Below are 25,740 nucleotides of genomic sequence, written 5' to 3' on the forward strand. Positions count from 1 at the left end.
TTACGAAGACTTAGGTAAGACATGAGTGACTTAGCGTTGCGCTAATTGCAACGGGTGATGTGGGAGAAAATTTTTCCTGCAGACGGAAAAGTGGGACGTATGTATCCCACTGTCGCACAAAGGTTTAATCCAATTTACTTTCACGCGGGATATTCTTAATGTTCTATTCAGTCTTACGAGGTATGCACCTGGGGCTAGAGCATTGGGCTTCGATAGCAGATACCCAGAGTTTGAATCCTACTGTCGAAACAATTTAGAGCGCAGCTTTAGAGCGCCCGTTCTTGACTTAAAGGAGTGCTGAAACAAAAAAGAATTACATCTTACATCTTGTTTTTTTTTTTCTGTTGCAATAAGTACCTAACGACCCACTTATCACGGATGGAAACCTTGGTTGCTCGAGCGCGCGACGGTTCTTTATTTGGAGTCGCAATTTCAGTTTCAGAGAACGCCTAGACAGGCGGCCGGACCCAACGCGGCGTTCTTATGTAAACGCAACTGTCTACGTGGGCACACGCACACGAAACAGTGAGCGCTGCATTGACAACTCTTTTCAACGAGGGCTCCCTTGGAGCCGCCATAATCCCCTTTGGGCGGTTGAATATATGCGTGACCGCCCCCCCCCCCCAAAAAAAAAAAAAACGCACTGCCGAAGCAACGACGTCAGCCTTTGTACTCCCGTGCAAGTTCATCAGTGATGAAGCCAGAATTTTTTTTGGGGGGGGGAAGAGGGGGGTTTCAACCACCTTTTATGCATGTTCATGCGTGTGTTTGTATGAAAAGTTGAAAAGGTCTGCTAGGAGAGTGCTCTCAAGGAGCATGGCTAGCCAGTGATGTTCGGTACTACGCCGAAGAATTTCCATTTCGAGAATGAAAATTCCCTATTTCGGGCATTTCCCCCTGCATACTTCGAAAAAAAAAAATCCCAGCATATTTCCCCGCACAATGGTAGTAACGCGCGAACACACACACATAATGCATGTGTGTGACGTGTTTACGAATATTAAAATCATTACTAGCGCCTGCGCTCCTGCACAAAACAAAAGCATGTCGACCTTTGTAACTCGTGTGATGTATAAGTATACGTTGGTTTTGAGTCTAACACCAGGAGTGAACAAGAAATTTTTCCGTATAATAATCGGGGCAAATTTTAAGGGCTATGCCTTTGCGTGTTGCATGTGCCAGAACGAAATGCAGACATTGACGAAGCACGCACAAATGACACAGGCACGCACATATTAAATGACGCAAACACAATCGTAGTGTGTGTGTGCGCCATGTTTATGTGTGCGTGATTGTATCTTTTGTGTGCTGCTTCGTCAGAGTAATGGCTCACCAACTAGCCTAGTATTACGTATTCAACCGCAGAAATCGAAAGCGCACTGCGACCACTGTTCTTTTGTGATAATAGGCGAATTCACCATTCCTGTAATTCCCTGCATTATCGCAAAGATTCCCCTTTTCCTTTTCGTCCGAAATGACGGCCTAAAAATCCCCAAAAAAGGGAGAAGTCCCTGCACGGAACACCACTGATGGGAGACAACACTCGTGGTGGAGGTGGTTGATGGCTGCTTACATTAGAACCAAAATGGTGTCGATGTCGTCAGGTGGTGTGCGTTTCGCGCGGTTGCACGGCGCGCACTTTCCGATTGATATTTAAATGTTTTCTAGTATATCAGCCATTGATATTTCGTAAATGATGTGTGTATGTCCACACAACTCTATCCCACAAGCTATCTCGCCTTGTAATTGTGTGACAATACTCCTTCTATGCGTGCCTAAATAACGCATAAGGGGGTATCGTAAATCGTCGGTAATTTCTTTATATGTTTAAACAGTATACTTTCGCGCGGCGCTGTGGTGACCCGTGCGCCTATGTCGCGTACTGACCGGATATAGACCAGATTTTTCTTAGCCTCGTAGCGCGAGTGTCAGCCGCGCCGCTACTCTCGACACCAGGCGCCGCCTGGTGGTGCAGACGACGGCGGGGGCTGCTGATGGCGGGAGGTGACAGCCGCGCTTGCGTCGCGTGTTCGCTTGTGTCAGTGCTTTCAGAGCTGTTAGAAAGTTGCAGTCTTAGTTGCTTGCTTGCCGCGTACTAGGAACGGCAGTGCAATGTATAAAAATTCGTCCGGGTGACACTGCGCCGTCGTTGGGTGCCGAACAACGAGAGAAAAAGGAAGCGGCTGATGCAACAGACCTGCGACGTTCACGGGAACACGAGCGGCTTGTGTTTGTGGAGCGTGTATTCTAGACGTTTTCAAGGCCCTTGATTTCGATAAGTAATAAGTGAGCTGGTGCGTTTGCTCAGGAGGCCATATTTTCTACCTATTCAAACGGCTGCACTGCAAGTGTATGGGTTAAAACAGGACCACCTGCTGGATGAAAAAAAAAATAATAAACTGAATTACTAGAACGACAACGACGAATCTTGAAATGAGAAAGACAGTATTCATCAGATATTTTTTCACACTGCGAGCCAATTACCAAATGTCTCTTAATTTTGCCTGAAGACTTACAGGCGCCACCGCAGCTGCCGAGAGGAAACAAACTTCAGTTATTAACATGCACAGAAATTTTAACAAGCGGTTGTTTAATCTTGCTTCTGAAATCAAAATGCGGCCACCTTGGTTGTAAATTTGTTCAAAAAGGCGCAGGTAAACCTCGATGTAACAAACTGTTTCACTTTTTACAACTTCATGTCTATAGAACATATGTATTTTGAACCTCACAGCCGCGAGGCATGTCGACCTGTGGTTTCATAACAACAAATTTTTACTGTGACAGCAAAGGAAGGTCGAGGCGATAAATCCTGATCCGGCTCAATTGTGATCGAAAGGGCCCGTGTGACAGGGATCTTGTCATTGCAGGGGCGATCCTTCAATTGCAGTTAAGTATATCCTGAACGAGGCACGTCGCGACAGAAAGCGCACGCGTGTGCGCCGCTTGGTCAGGATCGAACTCAATCAATATCGGACTCAAACGTAATCTTCGTCTGTTTTGATAGTGATTCAAAGCGCCTGTGCGACGGGGTGTTCTTGCAGACTGCTCTTTAAGAACACAGAGGTTGGGGGCCGGCATGCGCGCTGCGTCTAGCTTTGCTACAAGAGGCTTCGGACACTACGCCAGGCCATCCTTTCGCAGTAATTAAAGAAGCCGCACGTAATCTCCGCTACAGCGTTCTGCGTTAAAGACTGAAATAATCGCCTAATTAAATTCATCCCGTTGCACTTTGCGAGAGAGCACAAAACAGCCATCGTGCAGCACAAAGTCGGACGGTAGCGCGGCATGAAAATATCTGTCGCTGCTGCCTTTCAGGAAAAGAAAGAAGATACAGCTTACTAGGCTTCATCTGGCCGTTATCATACGCAAATGCGTAAGTTTAAAACGTTTCTTGATATGATACAGTTCTAAAAAAAAAAGAGAGAGTGGACAACTGCACGGCGTTGCAACTATTCAAACTTTCGTGACGATGTTGCTGAACGTTCTCGCGATGTTTGGCAAGCTCCCTGGCACAATTCCACTGTTCGAAAATGTTGTCGCATGAAAGAAGATGCACGTTCCGACATTCAGAGAAGACCGAGCGGCTGCAGCGCTCGCGAATCTGCCATCGCCCGCTACTGACAGCCATAAACGTGGTGAACCGCGCTGTACGCCAGCGCGTTTCAGCAGCCCCCAAGCAAATGCTCGCACCGCGGCGCCTCGGTCGGCCAAACATGGCGGCCCCCTTCGAGCGCTGGAAATTCTGGTCTTTTCGCCAATTATTAACAAATACTATTCGCATCTAAAAGGGAAACATTGGTACTGCGTGCTTAGGACAAAAACTGAACAATTAAAACTACTACGCACTATGGCAATAAAGCCTTAGATACCTCATAAACGCGAGAGGTGACCGACGACTGTCGGTGGTTTTAGCCATCGTTACGTCACAGGTGACGTCACCACACGACATAATCGCTTGGTGAAACGAGGGCTGGTCTCGAACCTCGTGAGGTGCAAAAAGCTGCGATGCCTCCGATGTTGGAAGCAGTGCAGAATCACAGGTGCACGAAGCTTTTGTGGCAGGAGGGACGGCCCTCGCCTTTGAGTCATCTTAGGCGAATGCATAAGTGGCCTCGCGACTTTTCTATCACGTGAGAGCTACATGTAACTGTCCCTGCCAATTACATACGCTAATCGGATCAAAGTGTTCTGTCACCTTACCATGTGCCTAGAAACTTGCATTCCTTTTGGGTGGCGCGACCTCGATGGACGATCTGGCATTCTCTAGTTTGCTTGTCCTACTGTAGCGAGTTCTAAAGGCGCAATCCAGACATGCCTAGAAACTTGCGTTCCTTTTGGGTGGCGCGACCTCGATGGACGATCTGGCATTCTCTAGTTTGCTTGTCCTACTGTAGCGAGTTCTAAAGGCGCAATCCAGACATGCCTAGAAACTTGCGTTCCTTTTGGGTGGCGCGACCTCGATGGACGATCTGGCATTCTCTAGTTTGCTTGTCCTACTGTAGCGAGTTCTAAAGGCGCAATCCAGACATGCCTAGAAACTTGCGTTCCTTTTGGGTGGCGCGACCTCGATGGACGATCTGGCATTCTCTAGTTTGCTTGTCCTACTGTAGCGAGTTCTAAAGGCGCAATCTAGACATGCCTAGAAACTTGCGTTCCTTTTGGGTGGCGCGACCTCGATGGACGATCTGGCATTCTCTAGTTTGCTTGTGTTACTGTAGCGAGTTCTAAAGGCGCAATCCAGACATGCCTAGAAACTTGCGTTCCTTTTGGGTGGCGCGACCTCGATGGACGATCTGGCATTCTCTAGTTTGCTTGTCCTACTGTAGCGAGTTCTAAAGGCGCAATCCAGACATGCCTAGAAACTTGCGTTCCTTTTGGGTGGCGCGACCTCGATGGACGATCTGGCATTCTCTAGTTTGCTTGTCCTACTGTAGCGAGTTCTAAAGGCGCAATCCAGACATGCCTAGAAACTTGCGTTCCTTTTGGGTGGCGCGACCTCGATGGATGATCTGGCATTCTCTAGTTTGCTTGTCCTACTGTAGCGAGTTCTAAAGGCGCAATCCAGACATGCCTAGAAACTTGCGATCCTTTTGGGTGGCGCGACCTCGATGGACGATCTGGCATTCTCTAGTTTGCTTGTGTTACTGTAGCGAGTTCTAAAGGCGCAATCCAGAGATGCCTAGAAACTTGCGTTCCTTTTGGGTGGCGCGACCTCGATGGACGATCTGGCATTCTCTAGTTTGCTTGTCCTACTGTAGCGAGTTCTAAAGGCGCAATCCAGACATGCCTAGAAACTTGCGATCCTTTTGGGTGGCGCGACCTCGATGGACGATCTGGCATTCTCTAGTTTGCTTGTGTTACTGTAGCGAGTTCTAAAGGCGCAATCCAGACATGCCTAGAAACTTGCGTTCCTTTTGGGTGGCGCGACCTCGATGGACGATCTGGCATTCTCTAGTTTGCTTGTGTTACTGTAGCGAGTTCTAAAGGCGCAATCCAGACATGCCTAGAAACTTGCGTTCCTTTTGGGTGGCGCGACCTCGATGGACGATCTGGCATTCTCTAGTATGCTTGTCCTACTGTAGCGAGTTCTAAAGGCACAATCCAGACATGCCTAGAAACTTGCGTTCCTTTTGGGTGGCGCGACCTCGTTGGACGATCTGGCATTCTCTAGTTTGCTTGTCCTACTGTAGCGAGTTCTGAAGGCGCAATCCAGACATGCCTAGAAACTTGCGTTCCTTTTGGGTGGCGCGACCTCGATGGACGATCTGGCATTCTCTAGTTTGCTTGTCCTACTGTAGCGAGTTCTAAAGGCGCAATCCAGACATGCCTAGAAACTTGCGTTCCTTATGGGTGGCGCGACCTCGTTGGACGATCTGGCATTCTCTAGTTTGCTTGTCCTACTGTAGCGAGTTCTAAAGCCGCAATCCACACATGCCTAGAAACTTGCGTTCCTTTTGGTTGGCGCGACCTCGATGGACGATCTGGCATTCTCTAGTTTGCTTGTCCTACTGTAGCGAGTTCTAAAGGCGTAATCCAGACATGCCTAGAAACTTGCGTTCCTTTTGGGTGGCGCGACCTCGATGGACGATCTGGCATTCTCTAGTTTGCTTGTCCTACTGTAGCGAGTTCTAAAGGCGCAATCCAGACATGCCTAGAAACTTGTGTTCCTTTTGGGTGGCGCGACCTCGATGGACGATCTGGCATTCTCTAGTTTGCTTGTCCTACTGTAGCGAGTTCTAAAGGCGCAATCCAGACATGCCTAGAAACTTGCGTTCCTTTTGGGTGGCGCGACCTCGATGGACGATCTGGCATTCTCTAGTTTGCTTGTGTTACTGTAGCGAGTTCTAAAGGCGCAATCCAGACATGCCTAGAAACTTGCGTTCCTTTTGGGTGGCGCGACCTCGATGGACGATCTGGCATTCTCTAGTTTGCTTGTCCTACTGTAGCGAGTTCTAAAGGCGTAATCCAGACATGCCTAGAAACTTGCGTTCCTTTTGGGTGGCGCGACCTCGATGGACGATCTGGCATTCTCTAGTTTGCTTGTCCTACTGTAGCGAGTTCTAAAGGCGCAATCCAGACATGCCTAGAAACTTGTGTTCCTTTTGGGTGGCGCGACCTCGATGGACGATCTGGCATTCTCTAGTTTGCTTGTCCTACTGTAGCGAGTTCTAAAGGCGCAATCCAGACATGCCTAGAAACTTGCGTTCCTTTTGGGTGGCGCGACCTCGATGGATGATCTGGCATTCTCTAGTTTGCTTGTCCTACTGTAGCGAGTTCTAAAGGCGCAATCCAGACATGCCTAGAAACTTGCGTTCCTTTTGGGTGGCGCGACCTCGATGGACGATCTGGCATTCTCTAGTTTGCTTGTGTTACTGTAGCGAGTTCTAAAGGCGCAATCCAGACATGCCTAGAAACTTGCGTTCCTTTTGGGTGGCGCGACCTCGATGGACGATCTGGCATTCTCTAGTTTGCTTGTCTACTGTAGCGAGTTCTAAAGGCGCAATCCAGACATGCCTAGAAACTTGCGTTCCTTTTGGGTGGCGCGACCTCGATGGACGATCTGGCATTCTCTAGTTTGCTTGTCCTACTGTAGCGAGTTCTAAAGGCGCAATCCAGACATGCCTAGAAACTTGCGTTCCTTTTGGGTGGCGCGACCTCGATGGACGATCTGGCATTCTCTAGTTTGCTTGTCCTACTGTAGCGAGTTCTAAAGGCGCAATCCAGACATGCCTAGAAACTTGCGTTCCTTTTGGGTGGCGCGACCTCGATGGACGATCTGGCATTCTCTAGTTTGCTTGTCCTACTGTAGCGAGTTCTAAAGGCGCAATCCAGACATGCCTAGAAACTTGCGTTCCTTTTGGGTGGCGCGACCTCGATGGACGATCTGGCATTCTCTAGTTTGCTTGTGTCTACTGTAGCGAGTTCTAAAGGCGCAATCCAGACATGCCTAGAAACTTGCGTTCCTTTTGGGTGGCGCGACCTCGATGGACGATCTGGCATTCTCTAGTTTGCTTGTCCTACTGTAGCGAGTTCTAAAGGCGCAATCCAGACATGCCTAGAAACTTGCGTTCCTTTTGGGTGGCGCGACCTCGTTGGACGATCTGGCATTCTCTAGTTTGCTTGTCCTACTGTAGCGAGTTCTAAATGCGCAATCCAGACATGCCTAGAAACTTGCGTTCCTTTTGGGTGGCGCGACCTCGATGGACGATCTGGCATTCTCTAGTTTGCTTGTCCTACTGTAGCGAGTTCTAAAGGCGCAATCCAGACATGCCTAGAAACTTGCGTTCCTTTTGGGTGGCGCGACCTCGATGGATGATCTGGCATTCTCTAGTTTGCTCGTACTACTGTGCCGAGTTCTAAAGGCGCAATCCAGGCATGCCTGGAAACCTGCATTCCTTTTGGGTGGCGCGACCTTGATGGACGATCTGGCATTCGCTAGTTTGCTTGTCACAAAGGAAAGTTGATTGAACCTGTACACGCAAGCGCATGAGTCGTTTATAAACTAAATACTTATAAATTGCGTCAATGTAACTTACACAAACGCTAGAGGCAATCTTATACAGACTGGGGTAATACACTGTACGCTACCAAGCAACTATACAACAACAAACATATTAACTAAGCATCTTACTTCACAAGGTGATGGGGAAAAATAAAGCAAAGAAAAGGGGGGAAAGGAAAAATAAATGGGGAGGGGGAAGTGTAGCACGGGGAGTCGGATAACTTGTTTCTGTTTCCGAACTCAGTATGGCGCTGCTGGAAATTCTTCCCCACGTAATGCGAAAAACCGAGTGTGCCAGCGCCCTTAAGAAGGCATCAACACTACTCGCTTCCAGCTCATAACTAGGTATCCGAAAACAATTCGATAAATACGGTGCATGGCTGGGAACGCTGCATGCTGTGGTTGTCGACGAGCTTCTGCCTGGCACCGACGTCTCCAGATCACGTACATTGTCACCAAGAGTATCAATTGCGCAAACTTGCTGTTATTCTTTTGCGACAGCGATGTAGCTCTGTGTTTAGAAAATATTATCACAGACGGTTAACATCAATAACAATTCAACGTAACATTTGCTTGCTAGACATTCGTTTTCCTAAACGATGAGTTCTGAAGGCGCAATCCAAACATGCCTAGAAACTTGCGTTCCTTTTGGGTGTCGCGACCTCGATGGACGATCTGGCATTCTCTAGTTTGCTTGTCCTACTGTAGCGAGTTCTAAAGGCGCAATCCAGACGCTACCTAAGGATAATGAGACTAAACGAGCATCTGCTAATGTCTTTTTACCTATCATTTCACTTAAAGTAAAGTAAAATAAGTAAAGTAAACTTTATTTGGGCATAACACATAAATGGTTTGCCCGCGAGGTAAGGCAAAAGGAGGACTTAAACCCCCTGACTAGCCCTGACTGGGGCAGCAGAGACAGCGGATTCGAAAGTTACAATTTCCCTAGAACATAATCAATTAAGAACATGATCACTAGTACAGTGAGAACACGATCGCTAATTACAGTAATAACATAATGACAGTAAACATAGCGTGGGATGCCGTGTCGATGGGAGGACGCATCCCAACATAAAAAGTAACTGTTTATTAACGAAGTAGCAGCAGCGGGGCGAGCATACCGACGCTGCGCTCGGTCGGGTAGCGAAGGAATGATAACCTCCGAGCTTAGCAGCTCGGGTTTATAACCGCCGTCGGTGACGTAAGCCTCCGGTGACGCTGCGGTGGCGCTATCCCTTATCGGCGGCGTGGTGCAGCATGCGGCCATGTCACGCCGAGCTGGCTAATGACGAGGCGGTGTCTGCGCCGGTTTGTGCGCAGTGTGTCGCCACATCACCCCCCCCCGCGGAGTGCAGAGCCCTCAGGGTCTGTAGAAATCTGGGAGGCGTACCAGACGTCCAGAGCGTGTTGTGAAAGGAGCGGGCTGTGACGTCGGCGTCTGTGGATAGATGCCTGTGGATGGAGTGGCACTGCCCGGTTCGTTCGCAGCGATGTATGCGGGCTTGAGCTGGTCAATTGAGACGCGGACGTCGTTCCCGTTCAGGCGCAGAGTGAAGTTTTTGTCGTCGCGATGGACGACCAGGTAGGGTCCGCTGTAGGGTGGCTGGAAAGGCCTGCGGACGGTGTTGTCGCGGAGGAAAGCGTGCGTGCACGATGCTAGCTCCTTGAACACGAACGGTGTAGGCTTGCTGTGGTGGGCTGCAGGTGACGGGCGTAAGGCGGCGATGGTGCGACGGAGCCGGGCGACGAAGTCGGTGGGATCTGACGTCGTAGTACTGGATGGCGGTGCAGCGAGAAATTCACCTGGGAGGCGGAGAGGTTCCCCGTAGACGAGCTCTGCTGGTGTAGCGTGGATGTCCGGCTTGAAGGTGGCGCGAAGACCAAGGATGACGGCTGGGATGGCCTCGAGCCATGTTGAGTCCGGGTGGCACATAATGGCTGCCTTGAACTGTCGGTGGAAACGCTCGATCATTCCGTTGGCGCAGGGGTGGTAACTGGTGGTCCTTAAGCGTTCAAAACCGATGGTCAGCCCGAGCAACCTGAAAAGATGCGACTCGAACTGCCGTCCTTGGTCGGTGGTTACGCGGCGGGGGGCGCCGAAACGAGCAATCCAGCCGGTGAAGAAGGCTGAGGCGACGTCTTCCGCGGTGATTCCCTCGAGGGGCCATGCCTCGGGCCATCGAGTGTACCGGTCGATGGCGGTGAGGCAGTAGCGGTAGGGTCCAGCCAGGGGGAAGGGTCCTATGATGTCGAGGTGGACGTGCTCAAACCGACCAGAGGGCTGAGGGAATGTTCCGAGCGGTGACGTGACGTGCCTGGTGACCTTAGCGCGTTGGCATTGAATGCAGGAGCGCGCCCAGGTACGACAATCCCGCTGCATGGAGAGCCAGACATAACGGTCAGCCACGAGGCGTGTAGAGGCGCGTATGCCGGGATGGCTGAGGTTGTGGAGCTGGTTGGAAAGACCACGGCGATGGGCCAGGGGCACAAAGGGCCTGCTTCGTCCTGTCGACGTGTCGCAACAGATTGTGGTTGTCGACCCTGGAATGGGGACTTGTTGCAGCTGTAGTGAGGACGTGCCCTTGAGAAGTTCCTGCAGTTCGGGGTCTGTAGTCTGGGCCTCGGCGAGGACGTCCGCTGTTATCTGCACAGAGCTGATGGCTGATACACGTGAAAGCGCGTCGGCGACCACGTTGTCTTTCCCGCTGACATGTTGGATGTCGGTGGTGAACTGTGCGATGAACGAGAGTTGATTCTGCTGTACAGGCGGGAGTTTGTCGCGACGTTGAGAGAAGGCGTAGGTAAGAGGCTTGTGGTCGGTATAGATGGTGCAATTCTGTGCTTCGAGAATATGGCGAAAATGTTGCACTGCTTCGTATATCGCCAGAAGTTCTCTGTAGTAGGCTGGCAAAGTTGTCGGGGCGGTTGTCGTGGTTTCGTCAGCGGAACTGGCGATTGAAGGGGCCGTTTTCCGAGCTGCGAGTTTCTTGGAGAAGAACGCCAAGGGATGCCAGGTGTTGTCCACGCGTTGCATGAGGGCGGCGCCGATAGCGAAACCAGATGCGTCCGTGAAGAGTCCCAAGGGAGCGTCTGGCACGGGATGGGTGAGAAGCGTGGCGGTGCAGAGGGCGGCTTTGCATTCTTCGAACGTTTTCGTTAACATCGGTGTCCACGTAACAGATTGGTTTCCTCGTAGCCCAGTGAAAGCGTCATGGAGGGGAGCCTGGTAGTCGGCTGCGTGTGGCAAGAAACGCCTGTAGAAGTTCAGCATGCCAAGGAAACGGCGAAGGTCTTTAGCGGTGGTGGGTTGAGGGTAACTTTGTAGGTCAGAGATGCGTTCGGGCAAGGGCCGAGTTCCCTCAGATGAAACTTCGTGGCCGAGGAAACGGACGATGGAAGCGCCTAGCGTACTTTTTTTGGGTATTCACGAGTAGACCGTGGTCATCGAGGCGTTGGAACAGCAGACGAAGGTGCGTGTAGTGCTCTTCGGCGTCGCGGGAAAATACCAGTATGTCGTCAAGGTAAACGAAGCAGAAGTCGAGGTCGCGGACGACTTCGTCGATGAAGCGCTGAAAGGTTTGTCCAGCGTTCCTCAGGCCGAAGCTCATGAAGGGAAACTCGAACAAGCCAAAGGGAGTGATGATTGCCGTTTTCGGGACGTCATCCGGATTGACGGGTATCTGTGTGTAGGCCTTCACCAAGTCTAGCACGGAGAACACGTGGCAGCCATGAATGCGATGGGCGAAGTCCTGTATGTGGTGGACGGGGTACCTGTCCGGGATGGTGCGTGCGTTGAGGGCACGGTAGTCCCCACAGGGCCGCCAGCCTTCGGTCTTCTTTGGAACAAGGTGAAGTGGCGAGGCCCATGGACCGTCAGAGCGGCGGGCGATTCCTTCGCAGAGCATGGCCTCGAACTCGGCTTTGGCTATGCGCATGCGGTCCGGGGCGAGGCGACGGGCGCGGCAGAAAACCGGGGGGCCTGAAGTGGTCCGGATGTAGTGCACGGTGGTGTGTTGCACTTTGCGTGGCAATCCGCTGGGGCGCGTCAATCCGGGAAATTCGGCGAGGATGGCGTGGTACGGCGAATGGTTGTCAACACTGAGTACCCTGATGCTTGGCTGTTGGGCGGTCGTTCGCTGGCCTGGTGTGGAATGTCCCGTCGTCGCGTCGATGAGGAGGTCGTTGCGGCAGTCCGGAAGGAGGTTGTAGTGGGCCAGAAAGTCAGAGCCGATGATTGGCTCGGCGACGTCGGCGATGACAAAGTTCCAGTGAAGGTCACGGCGTAAGTTTCTGAGCTGGATGTGCAGGCGGAGCGAGCCGTACGTCTTGATTGTAGAGCGGTTTGCCGCGCTGAGCTCGAAAGACGTAGGCGGACGAGGACCTTGAAGATGGGATCGCGGGTAGCAGCAGATGTCGGAACCGCTGTCGACAAGGAACCGCTGCTTCGTGATTTGGTCAGTGACGAAGATGCGACGGCCTCTGGGTTGGCAGCTTGCGGCCGTCTCTACGAGCTGCCGTTGGCGTTTTCCGCATGCCCAGCGGAACAGGGTGGTCGACATTGCCGGGCTCTGTCCCCGAAGCGTCGGTGGTAATAACACGGGCGGCCGTTGTTGTCGGGTTGCCGCGACGAAGTGGTGTTACGGTCGCGGCTTTGCGAGTGGCGGCGCTGGTGCATCGGAAGACCTTCACCCAGGCGTTGTTCAATGAAGGTGAGCTGCCGGTTGATGTCGTTTATACGGCGTGCAAGCTCGGTGGTGTTCAGCGGTGCGGCGACAGCCTGGATGGTGGGCGACAACTGCGGCAAGGAGACCTCGATGACGCTATCAGCGACCTCGGCAAGTTGGTCGAGAGGTAGCGTCAGCTGAGCCCGCAGAATTGCCTGAACGTGCAGTGGAAGTCGTTGGAGCCAGAGTGATCGCAGGAAAGATTCCTGGACTTCCATGTTACCCGCGAGAGCACGCATGTGGCGGAGTAACTGCGAAGGTTTGCGCTCGGCAAGTTCTGCGGACTGAAGTTGTCGCAATTTCTGGTCTTCCGAGAGTGACAGCCGGCGGATGAGTTCGGTCTTGAGGTATTCGTACAGGTTGGCCGTTGGTGGGTTGGTGAGGATATCCCGGACCTCGTTGGCGTAGCGGGCGTCCAGGTGGGCGACGACGTAGTCGTAGCGGGTCCGGTCTTGTGTGATGCGCGCCAGGGAGAACTGGGCCACGACTTGGGCGAACCATACCTCGGGCGAGTCCGCCCAAAATGGCGGAAGCTTGACAGAGACACGCCAGACGTCCAGGTCGGTAGCGGCCGCAGTGGTAGCAGCATCTGCGTTGACAGCGACCGTTGGAACGGAGCTTTGGGGGGCGTAATCCACTAGAGGCTGCGCGGAATCGCCGGGCGAGTGCGGTCCGTTTTGCATGCGCTGCTGCTGTTCCTGAAGTTGCTGTTGAATTTGTTCCACTTGCTGCCGAAGAGCGGCAAGGGCTTCCGTGTCGGCCATAGCGGTGCGGTTTGTTCGGTTTCCGGGTCACCAGATGTGGGATGCCGTGTCGATGGGAGGACGCATCCCAACATAAAACGTAACTGTTTATTAACGAAGTAGCAGCAGCGGGGCGAGCATACCGACGCTGCGCTCGGTCGGGTAGCGAAGGAATGATAACCTCCGAGCTTAGCAGCTCGGGTTTATAACCGCCGTCGGTGACGTAAGCCTCCGGTGACGCTGCGGTGGCGCTATCCCTTATCGGCGGTGTGGTGCAGCATGCGGCCATGTCACGCCGAGCTGGCTAATGACGAGGCGGTGTCTGCGCCGGTTTGTGCGCAGTGTGTCGCCACAATAGTAACAGAACCACTAATGCTAATCACGAATGCACTAATCACTAATCGCTAATGCATAATCACTAATGCACTAATGCATAATCACTTTCTCAAAGAAAACGCCCCGACACCTTGTTTTTATGGATGAGTATGTGCCACTACACTCACTCTCTGAAAACAGTTCGGAAGGTCGCGCTATGCCTGGTCGGAGTCAGTTTTAGGAACAACAACAACGACACGAACAGTAGCTTCAAGACACTCACGCGCATAGTTTGTTCCGCGGCACGTCATCGATACGCGTTGTCGTATTCACGGCGCCATCTCGGTACGAAGGAACATCGTAGTAGTCTTGCATCTTCCAGTCGCACGATTCCCATTCCTGGGTGAATTCCTTGAGCTTGCACGCTGTAAAATAAAATGCAAAAAAAAAAAAAAAAATAGGAGACATTCCCCTAACGAAAAAATGGCGGAAAGCGATGCTTCGCGTGTGCGTGCCCGACCTACTATTTCTCTTTATTTATTTATTTATTTATTTATTTATTTATTTATTTATTTATTTATTTATTTATTTATTTATTTATGTATTTCTTCATTTCCACCGCATTGCGCGATTATTCCTTCTAACTCTTTCCTTCCTCCATGCCGGCATGAGCACCCACGTGCTTAGCGGAGCAACGCTTCTGTTGCTACAGGCAACAACGACGGTCATGCGTGAAACAATGAAGTGCAACAATGAAAGGCAGCAAAGAAATTTGGCAACGTGAAATAAGCAGTGACCTGAATAAAAAAAATCAGATCGCCACGTCAGAAACGGCTCATGGCCGACAAGCCCAGGCGAATGTCACAGGCGCAGCTTCGCGGACAGAGTTGGTGTGCACCCGCATTTCAGTTCACTGGCCAGCGCCGGGATTTCTCGCGAACCAAGCCGGCGCTATCGAAATCGAAATCTGTACCTTACAGACGTTTCGCTTAAAAAGTAACGGTGAGAGGAATGCAGTACTGCACTTGCTTCTACAATAAAGGAAAATGAATACTAAAACGGGAAGACGTTTGAAAGAGGTTCTTGGGTACATGTGCATCTTTCTGTTTTCTTGCAAGTGCAGTGCTTCTAAGCGTAGCGTTTTTAGAGGAGCGCACCACCATTCCACGCTCCGGGTAGAAGTTCGACGATCGTGACGTTAAGGTCAATATAGAACTAGTAAATACGGAGCCACGCTGGCAAGCCAGCGCTGGATAACTGAGCGCTCCAACAATTTCCGTCCTAAGATTACGTGCATTTTCAAACGATTCTCACTCATCGTTGCTGCATATTCACGATACACCTTCAAACTTCGGCGGTTTATTGTCAAACCTGAACCTCGCGCAAAAAAAAAAACAACAACAGAAAAGAAAAACAGAAAACAAACGAAAGAATTTGGCAGCCTGTTACGCTCTATAAGACTTCAAGGCGAAAGCGTGCTGCACAGTTGGTAATACAATCAGGGACCAAATTCCTCGAAAGTCGTAAGGAGCTGTAGTGTGAGACACACGTATTAACTTACCCCGACGTTCTCAGTGTCCGAGGTACCTTCTTACGGCTCGGTAAGTTTGCTCCTTGGTAAATGTGTTCTTGCAGGTAGCCCGCGAAAATCTGCACCAGCTTAGTCTGATATGAGCGCGCCCGCCGTTATACGACGCCTGTATATCTGGCTTCTCAACGCGTAGACTCTTCGTAAGGACAAGACTGCTACCGAAAGTCCGTGTTACGTGATAGTTGACGACAAACATAAGACTGGAATCAGTCTGGTCGGGGTGACGCGTAAAGTTAGACGGACTAGACAGTCGGAAACGACGGGGCTTTACTAAAATTTGCGCCATCATTTCGGAGTCATTACCACTCTTTCGTGAAGAAATCCGCTACAGCTGATCATGCAGAATACCACAGCTCTTCGTGCCAGAATTGCGGCCCTGCCGATGCGTTTACTCGGAAGGCGGCGTTGCGTGGGTTTGACAAGTGCTGAGGTTCAACCTTAATGGTACGACATAGTGACAATGTAAAGCGCTTGGCCAGACGAGGATTTCCGTTGTCGCAATGTCACACCAACAAGGTCGAACCCCAGCACTGGTTGAGCTTATGTCTAGTAGAATCAACCCTTCTATACACGTCACCATCCTGTAGCGTTCCTCTTCTGTTTTTAAAGCTACCCGAAGGTTACAATATTTCACACACCCGAACAAAAGCGATGACGTTTCTCGGTGTTGGCTGACAACATTCTATTGTTGTGGGATGAACCTACCACAGAATGTTGAAAAGCGCAACTGCAAATCCACCGATATATAGCTCCGAAGAATTGCAGTCTGGGTAAGTTGAAATTGGTTATGCATCTTTGAAACGGGTGGCGCAAGAACAAGGACAAAAGAAAGGTACGACACACCACAGAACGCCTTCTCACAACTCAAATATATCAAATATATATAGCGCGTCGAGTTTCCGCGGTTTTGGGCATGTCTTGAGGGGGGTCTTGAATTCGGCCTCATTTTTCTTACGGCCTCCGCTTTTCGCACGCCATTATAGTTTACGAATGTCTTCATCCTATTTATAATATATCTTCAAGCAATATCATCACGATACAAGCACTAACTATCGCCGCTACCAATATTATTACTACTATTATCACGTAATTCATGTGTTTTTAACTAAGAACACCAGATGGTCAAAAGTGTCCAGGGCCCTCCACTACGACGTCTCTAACAACTATATCGTGGTTTTGGGACGTAAACCCCTAACAATTGTAGTATCATTATGTCTTTGTACCTTCCCGTTTTTCTGCATTCATTAGGTGTGAACAAGCATTTCCAACAAGTACTCGTTTGGAAGTTGAGGAAAGATGTTATGTAAATCATGTTACCACACCGCTGTATCAGGAATACCGCTGTTGCTTCGTTCATACCTGTAGGGTACAGCTCGGATTCTTTATCAGCCGAAGCCGTGGCGTCGCACTTGCCATCGAATTCCGATAACAAATGTTTTCGGAGCACCGATATCTCGAACTTGAGGTTGCGGGAATCCGAGCAGCCGTTGTCATCGGCAGCCGAACGCAGACAGTCGGTCATTTCTCGCACCAGCCTAAAGAGTGAGAGAGCAAGAATGTAATTATTGTGCAGAAACGATCGATAACGAATGCCAAAGGAAGCGAATATTCAAACGGTTTTAGATAGTAATTCGTTATGTTATAAGATACGAGCACTTGAGCGCGTTCATTTCATTTGCTCCAGTCATAAAATTGAAATGGTGTTTGCCATTTCGTTGCGCAATTCTGTTAAGAAGTCACAGATTAGCCGCAAGGGCGAAGCAATGAATGGGAAAGCAACGAATCCGCCTCTTTCACGATGCCACGGCGCATGCATCCCACCCCGCAGCGGAAAAGTCGCGAAACGCCCCTTTATCTCGGAGGCTACCCTTCTTGCAATACGGTTGTCCCGGACCCCACCAAAGCCCTAGCAAAAGGGCAGAGGGCAGCGCAGGAAAATCAAAAAGGCAGATTGAAATGTTATACTAAGTAAAGCTAGCAGCTCACTCTTTAAACATCAAACCTGGCCTAATACTACAGGACGCCGGCGTAAAAAAAAAAACGCGGCCGCTGCAGCAAGCGAAGCGATTTTCCTGCTGTTTATGGCTTAGACGCAGTCTTTGCGATGAGAGCACATGTACAAAGGTATGAATCATCTGCTGATCTCTTCTAAAGATATGGCTTGCGTGACCACGCCTTGCGGGCCCAAGTACGCATTTTCTGCTGGAGCCACGTAATCCCCCTCCGGCACCACAACATGCACCTTTCACGCGACGGAGACGGCCGGCGCGTTTCATCTCTGTTTGAGCCGCGACGGTCGGCATCCCTCGCACAATTTCACTCGCACATAGGACATACGACGCGCGGGGAGATGTTATCGATTTGTACTTTATACGGAACATGACGGCGACGGCAAAAAGTCACCGTTTCGTCGCAGTGGTGTAGCTATGAATGCGATAAAAACAAATCGGGATGTTGTAAGAAGTAAGACTAGCAGCTAACTCCTTTTTGCACGCAACTCTACAAAACACTGGCTGAAGAGAATACGGTCGCTCCAGAGAGCGAAGCGGTTTTCGTGCAGTCTGTCGCTTCAACGCGAAGTCAACGGTGAGAGCACAGCACGTACAAAGGTATGAGCCGTCAACTAATCTCTGTTGAGATAGCGCTCGACCGCTCACTTTTGATCAAAATTCGCAGTTGCTCCCCGAGCGACGCGTAGAAAAGAGGCACGCAACTCATGCTTCCAGTTAGAGAGCGTCACAGAGCAGCTAAATTAGCCGATCGGCCAGTGCCACCTGGATTTCAGGTGACGTTTGTTGGGACCACAAAAACGCCTCACAACTACGACTGCAAGAAACCTCGTGACCTTTTATTCAGCGCCTTTATTCATTTTTCATTTTATTCTTTATTTATCATCAGTTGAAGTAAACATCTGTTATCCAGTGATTCAACGGGTAGGGGTGGCGAAAAGGGAACTGAATGCCTGACAGTGCACCAATCGTTGCCCAGACCACGATATTGCACAAGACTCAGCATGACTATGTAAAACATAAATGCAATACATAAATACAGTGAAAATACAATAAGTACAGTAAATAGACCGAAACAACAAAGAAATGATGAGACGCCTATAAATGCACTCTTTAAATACACAAATCTTTTTATAAGTAAAGTTGTGGTTGTAACAATTGAACTGGAACATAGTTCACTTGACCTGCTTGTTCAAAACAAATTTGCATGGTAAATCCTTTGCATCACCTGTCCAGCATCTTACGCCGGTACGATAGCGTGATGTCACGGATCTCACAGTAATCGTTTCTCGCATTTAAGTCGTTGTGATTGCAATGAAAGTTCTGCGTGTCAAGCTTTTTCTCGCGTAGAGTGCAATGCAGGCTATCTTTGCCGCTCAGAAACATTACTAAGATAGAGAAAACGCCTTCAAAACCTGTGACGTCGCGGCGAACTGGTGCTGGAAGTTCAAGGCAGCAATATCACCACGCTTATTTCGATTAAGTGCTCATTCTAACTTACCAAGCTTGTTCTCGAGGTACTATAGTGGCTGACCAGCCGCGGTAGTCTAGTGGTTATGGCGCTTGACTGCTGATCCGAAGGTCATGGGATCGAATCCCGGCGGCGGCGGCCGCATTTCGATGGGGGCAATATGCTAGAGGCCCGTGTGCTTGGATTTAGGTGCATGTTAAAGAATCCCAGGTGGTCGAAAGTTCCGGTGGTCGAAATTTCCGGTGGCCTCCATTACGGCGTCTTTCATAATCACGTCGTCGTTTTGGGACGTAAAGCCCCAGCAATTATATTGTTAGGACCGATAAAAGGCTTTCCAAATCTGTTACGTCACGGCGACCTATAGTGCGGGAAGTACGAGACTTCTATGACGCCAGTATTAAATCGATTGTATGCTAATTCTGGCGTAGCAACCTTGCTTTCAAGATACCAGCAGCCCTTCTGGTATTGTAGAAGGGTTACTTCACTTGTAAAGCTAGACTATGTCTAAGGTTAGGGCACTTCGCGCTGCAAAGGCGCAGCAGAAAGACACTTACGGAAGGCACAGAAAACACGACAAGAACGGGTTCTTGTCGTGTTTTCTGTGCCTTCCGTGAGAGTTTTTCTGTAGCGCGCCTATGCAGCGCAAGGTTCCCCAACCTTTGTTCAACGTGTACCATTTTGACCAAGGGTGCGCTTTTTACTAGGCTATTTCTACTTAACGCTCATTCATAAAAAAGAGCGTCGATCGGAGAGGCTCACGGGCACACGGTAGCGAGTCGTGCCGGCTTGTCCATCGCAGTGGCGGAGCCATTCCGCGGCGACGGTAGCATACGGTCGAAGGCGACGCCGCACAGCACCAGGCCCCTGATGGCCTTGGGCTGGTCGCACGAAGTCTGCCAGTCGAGCCGCATGAAGCGACGCGGCGTCTCATCTGCGCCACCAAAGTTGGATACGATGTAAATTCGAAGTGCTATTAATCATAGGGGAGTGAATGCGCGATTTGTGCTTATGCGAATGAACAGCCTGGGCTTTTGAATGAAACGTATGACTAAGGCAAAAACTCAATATGTTCCTTATGCGTTCGCCTAAGACGACTTGAAGGTTAAAGCCACCTTCTTCTTTTCCTCTCAATCGATGTATTGATCACGTCCTATTGATCAGGTCATCAATCATGTTGCATGCCACTGAACCTGATTTCCTGAGCGTTAACCACTAAATGAAACCCTGTATCTTGCTTTTTTTTATTTGGACCACGTGTTTCTTTGAACGAGTTCGTATATGTGTGTTTTTTAAAATAAATCTTATTTGATAGTTTGCGCTGTGCACGTGCGGCCCTTTGCTTGCTCCGTTCTTCTTTTTTTTTGCGCTGCTTTGTACGGTAAGCTTTGCGAAGTGCGAGAAGACTAGAGTGCCTTTTTTGTTATCGTCGTTTCAGCTGGTTTCCGTACCTTAAAGAGCGCAGCCGGTCACCGTCACTTGAGGGAGAGCCACGTGACCTACGCATGACGTCATACCACGACCAAAATTTGAATGAAAGAGAAAGGTTCTGCCAGGCTTTGCATAGGTATCGCCGTATAAACCAGTGTCAGTGGTTGGCACGTGTCACTGAGGTGGGCCATGCCGTTTCGTGGTCCTCACTATTTCGCCAGAATCAATACTGCAAGAACCAGACACGACAGTGACGTGCTGCTATACCATTGACGTCATGCGTGACATTTCTGTTCAGGTCACGTGATTCTCCCACATCTGACGGTGACCGGAATTTTCGCTGCTGCGTTCTTTAGAGCGAGGAAAACACGCGTCATTCGTATAACTGTCCTCGTTCGCCTACCGGTCGATGTCGGCAAAACTGGGTCGATAACCCAGAATTGGTGTTGCCTAGGAAATAAGTACAGATGTTATATCATTGTTTTTATAAAGTGGTACACCGGTCATTAGTTAAGTGCGTGATCCTTTTGTATCTACGAAACCTGCTTCTACGCTTTTGTAACACACTATACATACATAATCTCTTCTAGCTTGTGATATGTTGCTTAATAACTATTGTATCCTGTTCACGTTAAAATTCTGTAATAATTCTGATTACTGCTGTTGTACTTATTCACCATGTTATATATCAGTATGTTATGCTTCTCACTTCTTGTTTATGTGCCACTACTTCCGACTTATTTTTTCAGGTAGCGGGAGCAAGACAAAGTGCTTTAGCGCAGCTTTTACTCCAGCGATCATCCATGTACTGCACATGAAAATAAAAATTCAATTCAAACTTAGAGGTACACGTAGCGCCTCCTGGACAGTGCACAGTGTCTACAGTTATCGAGCGCGCAATCCTCTTTGCAGTCGCGCTCTACACAAGCGTATGCGTCTCACCTTCGTGGTCGAGACAGGCTGGCCCGTGTCTTTTGGCAATGTACTTGACGACCTGGTTCAGCTTCGCGACCAGCTCGGCAAACTCGTCGCAGCCGATAGAGGCGGCGTGCACGCACATGCTGAAGGTCGCCAACATTCTGCGTTGTAAATAAGAAGAGATTCTGGCTGAAGACGTCTTCAGCGCTTGCATGAGTTACGCTGCATGACCAAAATATCTGGCTGGTTGGATGTTACGAGCATTTCGTTCAAATCGGAGTGACAGCGAGTGTCGCCAAACTATTTATCAGCCCTCTCTATGCTCCGTAGATTGTACCAAGGATGACTAAACAAAAAAGTCTTAAGCCAGTTCCACCCCAAGGGAAAGCTGTACGAACTGCGGAGCATTGATTGGCTTATAAGTGCGGCAAGTTGGGCAGGTTGGTAAAGTTGCATTACTTCGACTGGGTAGCGCAAAAACACGGAACAAAAGATAGAGACAGCACAAGCGCTAACTTCAAACCACGTTTATTCTGGAACACGCAAGAATATATACACCACTAATCACAACGATCTCACCTATCGGCTCATAATACAACTCTTTAGACTAACAAAAAAAAAAAACCATTCGTACTACTGCGCAGAATACCACATGCGTCGGACGGCGAACACACCCCAAAAAAACAACAAAAGATTCACTAATTTAGAAAAACAAAATATTTCATACACTCTTTTCGATTCCACGCGCGACATTCCACGCGCGACAGGTACTGACGCGATATTAGGACGCTACACTAAGGAATGATAGTTCCTTATCGTGTAGGTGTACAGACGGCTGGCTTACGCACGAGGTGCCTTGCCTCTGGATGATGCAAGCCTCAGTTATCTCACGAGTTAATTGTACCTTGTGACGAAATAAAACGGAGGTTAGTTCAAACTGCGGATCGCACCCACACTGACGGCAATGTAAGGCCAAATTTGACGACGGAGCACATCTTAAGGAGCTGTGGTGCTCGCGCAGACGGATGTTCAGGCAGCGGCCAGTCTGGCCCACGTACGTTTTGCCACACGAAAGGGGGATCTGGTACACAACCCCCTTTACACATGACACAAAGCGAAGGCCATGCTTCATGGTGCACTGTCCTCTTGTCTCTTCTTTTCTTTTCTGCCGATACTGCAGTCTCGGGCAAATCCCTTTTAGCTTATTTGTGGCTGAAAAAACAACATTAACGTTAAACCGTGCCGCCACTCTCTTGAAGCGGTGGGACACTCCGTGAATGTAAGGGATCACGGAGAACGGCCTGCTTTCTTCACTTCTTCCTCCCGGTGCCCTCTTTCCATGTGCTCTTACTTCTTTTAGCACACGTTCACTGGTGGCCGCTATTACAGCATCAGGGTAACCGACCTGCTGCAATTTCTCCGCCTGTTCGTGAACGCTTTGGCTCACCAGGTGCGGGCAGGACTTCGATATCGCAGACCGAATACATGACATTGCAATGCCGTTTTTTACGAGTCTCGAGTGGCCAGACTGATAGCTGAGCAAACCCTTTTTGATCTCGGTCTATATTGCCAGCATATTTTCTCAGGGCAAAAAACCATGTGAAGGTCAAGATACTGCAACGTATCGTTCTGTGGGCTCTCACATGTGAACGTGAGTCCCTGCCCTTGTTCCCTGAATACCTTCATAGCATCAACCATTTTTCTGTTGAAATCACGCCTGTCAACAAACACCAAATAGTCGTCAACATAACGAACCACCTTGTTTGTTAGACCACATAGGTTACTCTCAATGGCCCTATCCACCTTCGCTAAAAAGATCGTGTTCAGAATCGGCGCCACACAAGAGCCAATGCATACGCCAGATCTCTGAGCGAAAGCTTTCCCCTTCCAGGTGATGAACGTCGAGTCCAAGTAGCACCTAAGCACCTCAAGGAAACCACCAACCGAAACTCAAGCTCAAGCTCAAGCTCAAGCACAGACCAAGGCGAGTGAAAGGAAATAGCATGTCTCCTATTGTAGATTTCCTATACTCTTCGGGATTAACTACAGTGCTGTCCGATAAGGAAGGGTTCTTCGTGATTTTGACTCAAGGCATGTTTTCCGAGAAAGGAGACGACGCTATCGAGAAAAACTTCCGAGAGGTGTCAGAAAAGCCTGCCAAAGTAAAGAAGCAAGCATTGCAACTGCTCAAGAGGCTGAGTCTAGAAAAGCTGGCAGAAACGGTAAAGAAAGAAAAGGGCCAGACTCTAGAGGTTTTCTTTTCCGCAAAAACTCATAAGCCCGACATCCCCTTCCGAACCATCATTTCCGAAAGAAACACTTGGCTTCAGGTAGTATCTCGATACTTACAGAAGAACTTGGAGTCCCTTGTTGTTAATGATCCTTTTCTCGTGTCCAGTTCCGACATGGTCGTGGAATTTCTTAAGCATAATTATTCGGGAGCGTCACGTGCTTTCAGCCTTGACATCGAGGATTTATATTACTCTTTACCGCAAGCTCCTTTACTGCAGAGTGTGAAGGAGTGCATAAGTGATCAAGATGACGAACACGCGTTCACCACTCGCTCGGGCGTTTCGGTTGGTGGTTTTCTTGAGGTGCTTAGGTGCTACTTGGACTCGACGTTCATCACCTGGAAGGGGAAAGCTTTCGCTCAGAGATCTGGCGTATGCATTGGCTCTTGTGTGGCGCCGATTCTGAACACGATCTTTTTAGCGAAGGTGGATAGGGCCATTGAGAGTAACCTATGTGGTCTAACAAACAAGGTGGTTCGTTATGTTGACGACTATTTGGTGTTTGTTGACAGGCGTGATTTCAACAGAAAAATGGTTGATGCTATGAAGGTATTCAGGGAACAAGGGCAGGGACTCACGTTCACATGTGAGAGCCCACAGAACGATACGTTGCAGTATCTTGACCTTCACATGGTTTTTTGCCCTGAGAAAATATGCTGGCAATATAGACCGAGATCAAAAAAGGGTTTGCTCAGCTATCAGTCTGGCCACTCGAGACTCGTAAAAAACGGCATTGCAATGTCATGTATTCGGTCTGCGATATCGAAGTCCTGCCCGCACCTGGTGAGCCAAAGCGTTCACGAACAGGCGGAGAAATTGCAGCAGGCCGGTTACCCTGATGCTGTAATAGCGGCCACCAGTGAACGTGTGCTAAAAGAAGTAAGAGCACATGGAAAGAGGGCACCGGGAGGAAGAAGTGAAGAAAGCAGGCCGTTCTCCGTGATCCCTTACATTCACGGAGTGTCCCACCGCTTCAAGAGAGTGGCGGCACGGTTTAACGTTAATGTTGTTTTTTCAGCCACAAATAAGCTAAAAGGGATTTGCCCGAGACTGCAGTATCGGCAGAAAAGAAAAGAAGAGACAAGAGGACAGTGCACCATGAAGCATGGCCTTCGCTTTGTGTCATGTGTAAAGGGGGTTGTGTACCAGATCCCCCTTTCGTGTGGCAAAACGTACGTGGGCCAGACTGGCCGCTGCCTGAACATCCGTCTGCGCGAGCACCACAGCTCCTTAAGATGTGCTCCGTCGTCAAATTTGGCCTTACATTGCCGTCAGTGTGGGTGCGATCCGCAGTTTGAACTAACCTCCGTTTTATTTCGTCACAAGGTACAATTAACTCGTGAGATAACTGAGGCTTGCATCATCCAGAGGCAAGGCACCTCGTGCGTAAGCCAGCCGTCTGTACACCTACACGATAAGGAACTATCATTCCTTAGTGTAGCGTCCTAATATCGCGTCAGTACCTGTCGCGCGTGGAATGTCGCGCGTGGAATCGAAAAGAGTGTATGAAATATTTTGTTTTTCTAAATTAGTGAATCTTTTGTTGTTTTTTTGGGGTGTGTTCGCCGTCCGACGCATGTGGTATTCTGCGCAGTAGTACGAATGGTTTTTTTTTGTTAGTCTAAAGAGTTGTATTATGAGCCGATAGGTGAGATCGTTGTGATTAGTGGTGTATATATTCTTGCGTGTTCCAAAATAAACGTGGTTTGAAGTTAGCGCTTGTGCTGTCTACGTCTCTATCTTTTGTTCCGTGTTTTTGCGCTACCCAGTCGAAGTAATTGATTGGCTTACTGTGTTCTCTTCTGTTAGCCTGTGTTAAGAAACTCTTTATTGCTCTTTTCTGTTGTCTTCGGGAGCTTATGTGATATTTTATGTCGTTTTCTGTTCTATTACTTTTACTATCTGATGTGTTTTGCGATTGTCTATTTTCTGTTCTATCGTCTCCTGTCATGTCTGCTGTTTCTCTACTGTTTGCTGCTCCGAGCGCGGTGCGTCTAACTTCCGGCGCTGGCGTTTCACTGACGCAGCGCAGGCTCGGACAGACAAGCTAGCGCTTCGGCGACGCTGGCGTAACAAAGGCGCGGCCTGCTCAGCTTATGTGTATCAAACGTGGGACCTGCGTGACGCCAACGCAAGACATGAGACCGCGCGACCCCAACGCGAAACATGAGCCGACGACAGGGCATGCAGTCCCTGCTCCGGAGTTAAAGGCTCACGGAGTCCCTTGTGCATTCACCTAAGACGACTC

General features: G+C 49.5%; 1 protein-coding gene across 1 annotated transcript in view; it reads right to left on the reverse strand.

Annotated features, from left to right (window-relative positions):
- Nucleotides 1–25,740, reverse strand: part of LOC119405664 (uncharacterized) — a 51,039-nt gene that overhangs the window by 1,318 nt on the left and 23,981 nt on the right. The window contains exons 6-9 of the mRNA XM_037672505.2: nucleotides 21,226–21,362; nucleotides 19,615–19,786; nucleotides 16,735–16,910; nucleotides 14,068–14,209 (exon numbers count right to left, since the gene is read on the reverse strand). Coding sequence (XP_037528433.2) covers nucleotides 14,068–14,209; nucleotides 16,735–16,910; nucleotides 19,615–19,786; nucleotides 21,226–21,362 — 627 coding nt within the window. The remainder of the gene's footprint in view (nucleotides 1–14,067; nucleotides 14,210–16,734; nucleotides 16,911–19,614; nucleotides 19,787–21,225; nucleotides 21,363–25,740) is intronic.

Source organism: Rhipicephalus sanguineus, chromosome 9, assembly GCF_013339695.2.
Source record: "Rhipicephalus sanguineus isolate Rsan-2018 chromosome 9, BIME_Rsan_1.4, whole genome shotgun sequence".
NCBI lineage: Eukaryota > Metazoa > Arthropoda > Arachnida > Ixodida > Ixodidae > Rhipicephalus > Rhipicephalus sanguineus.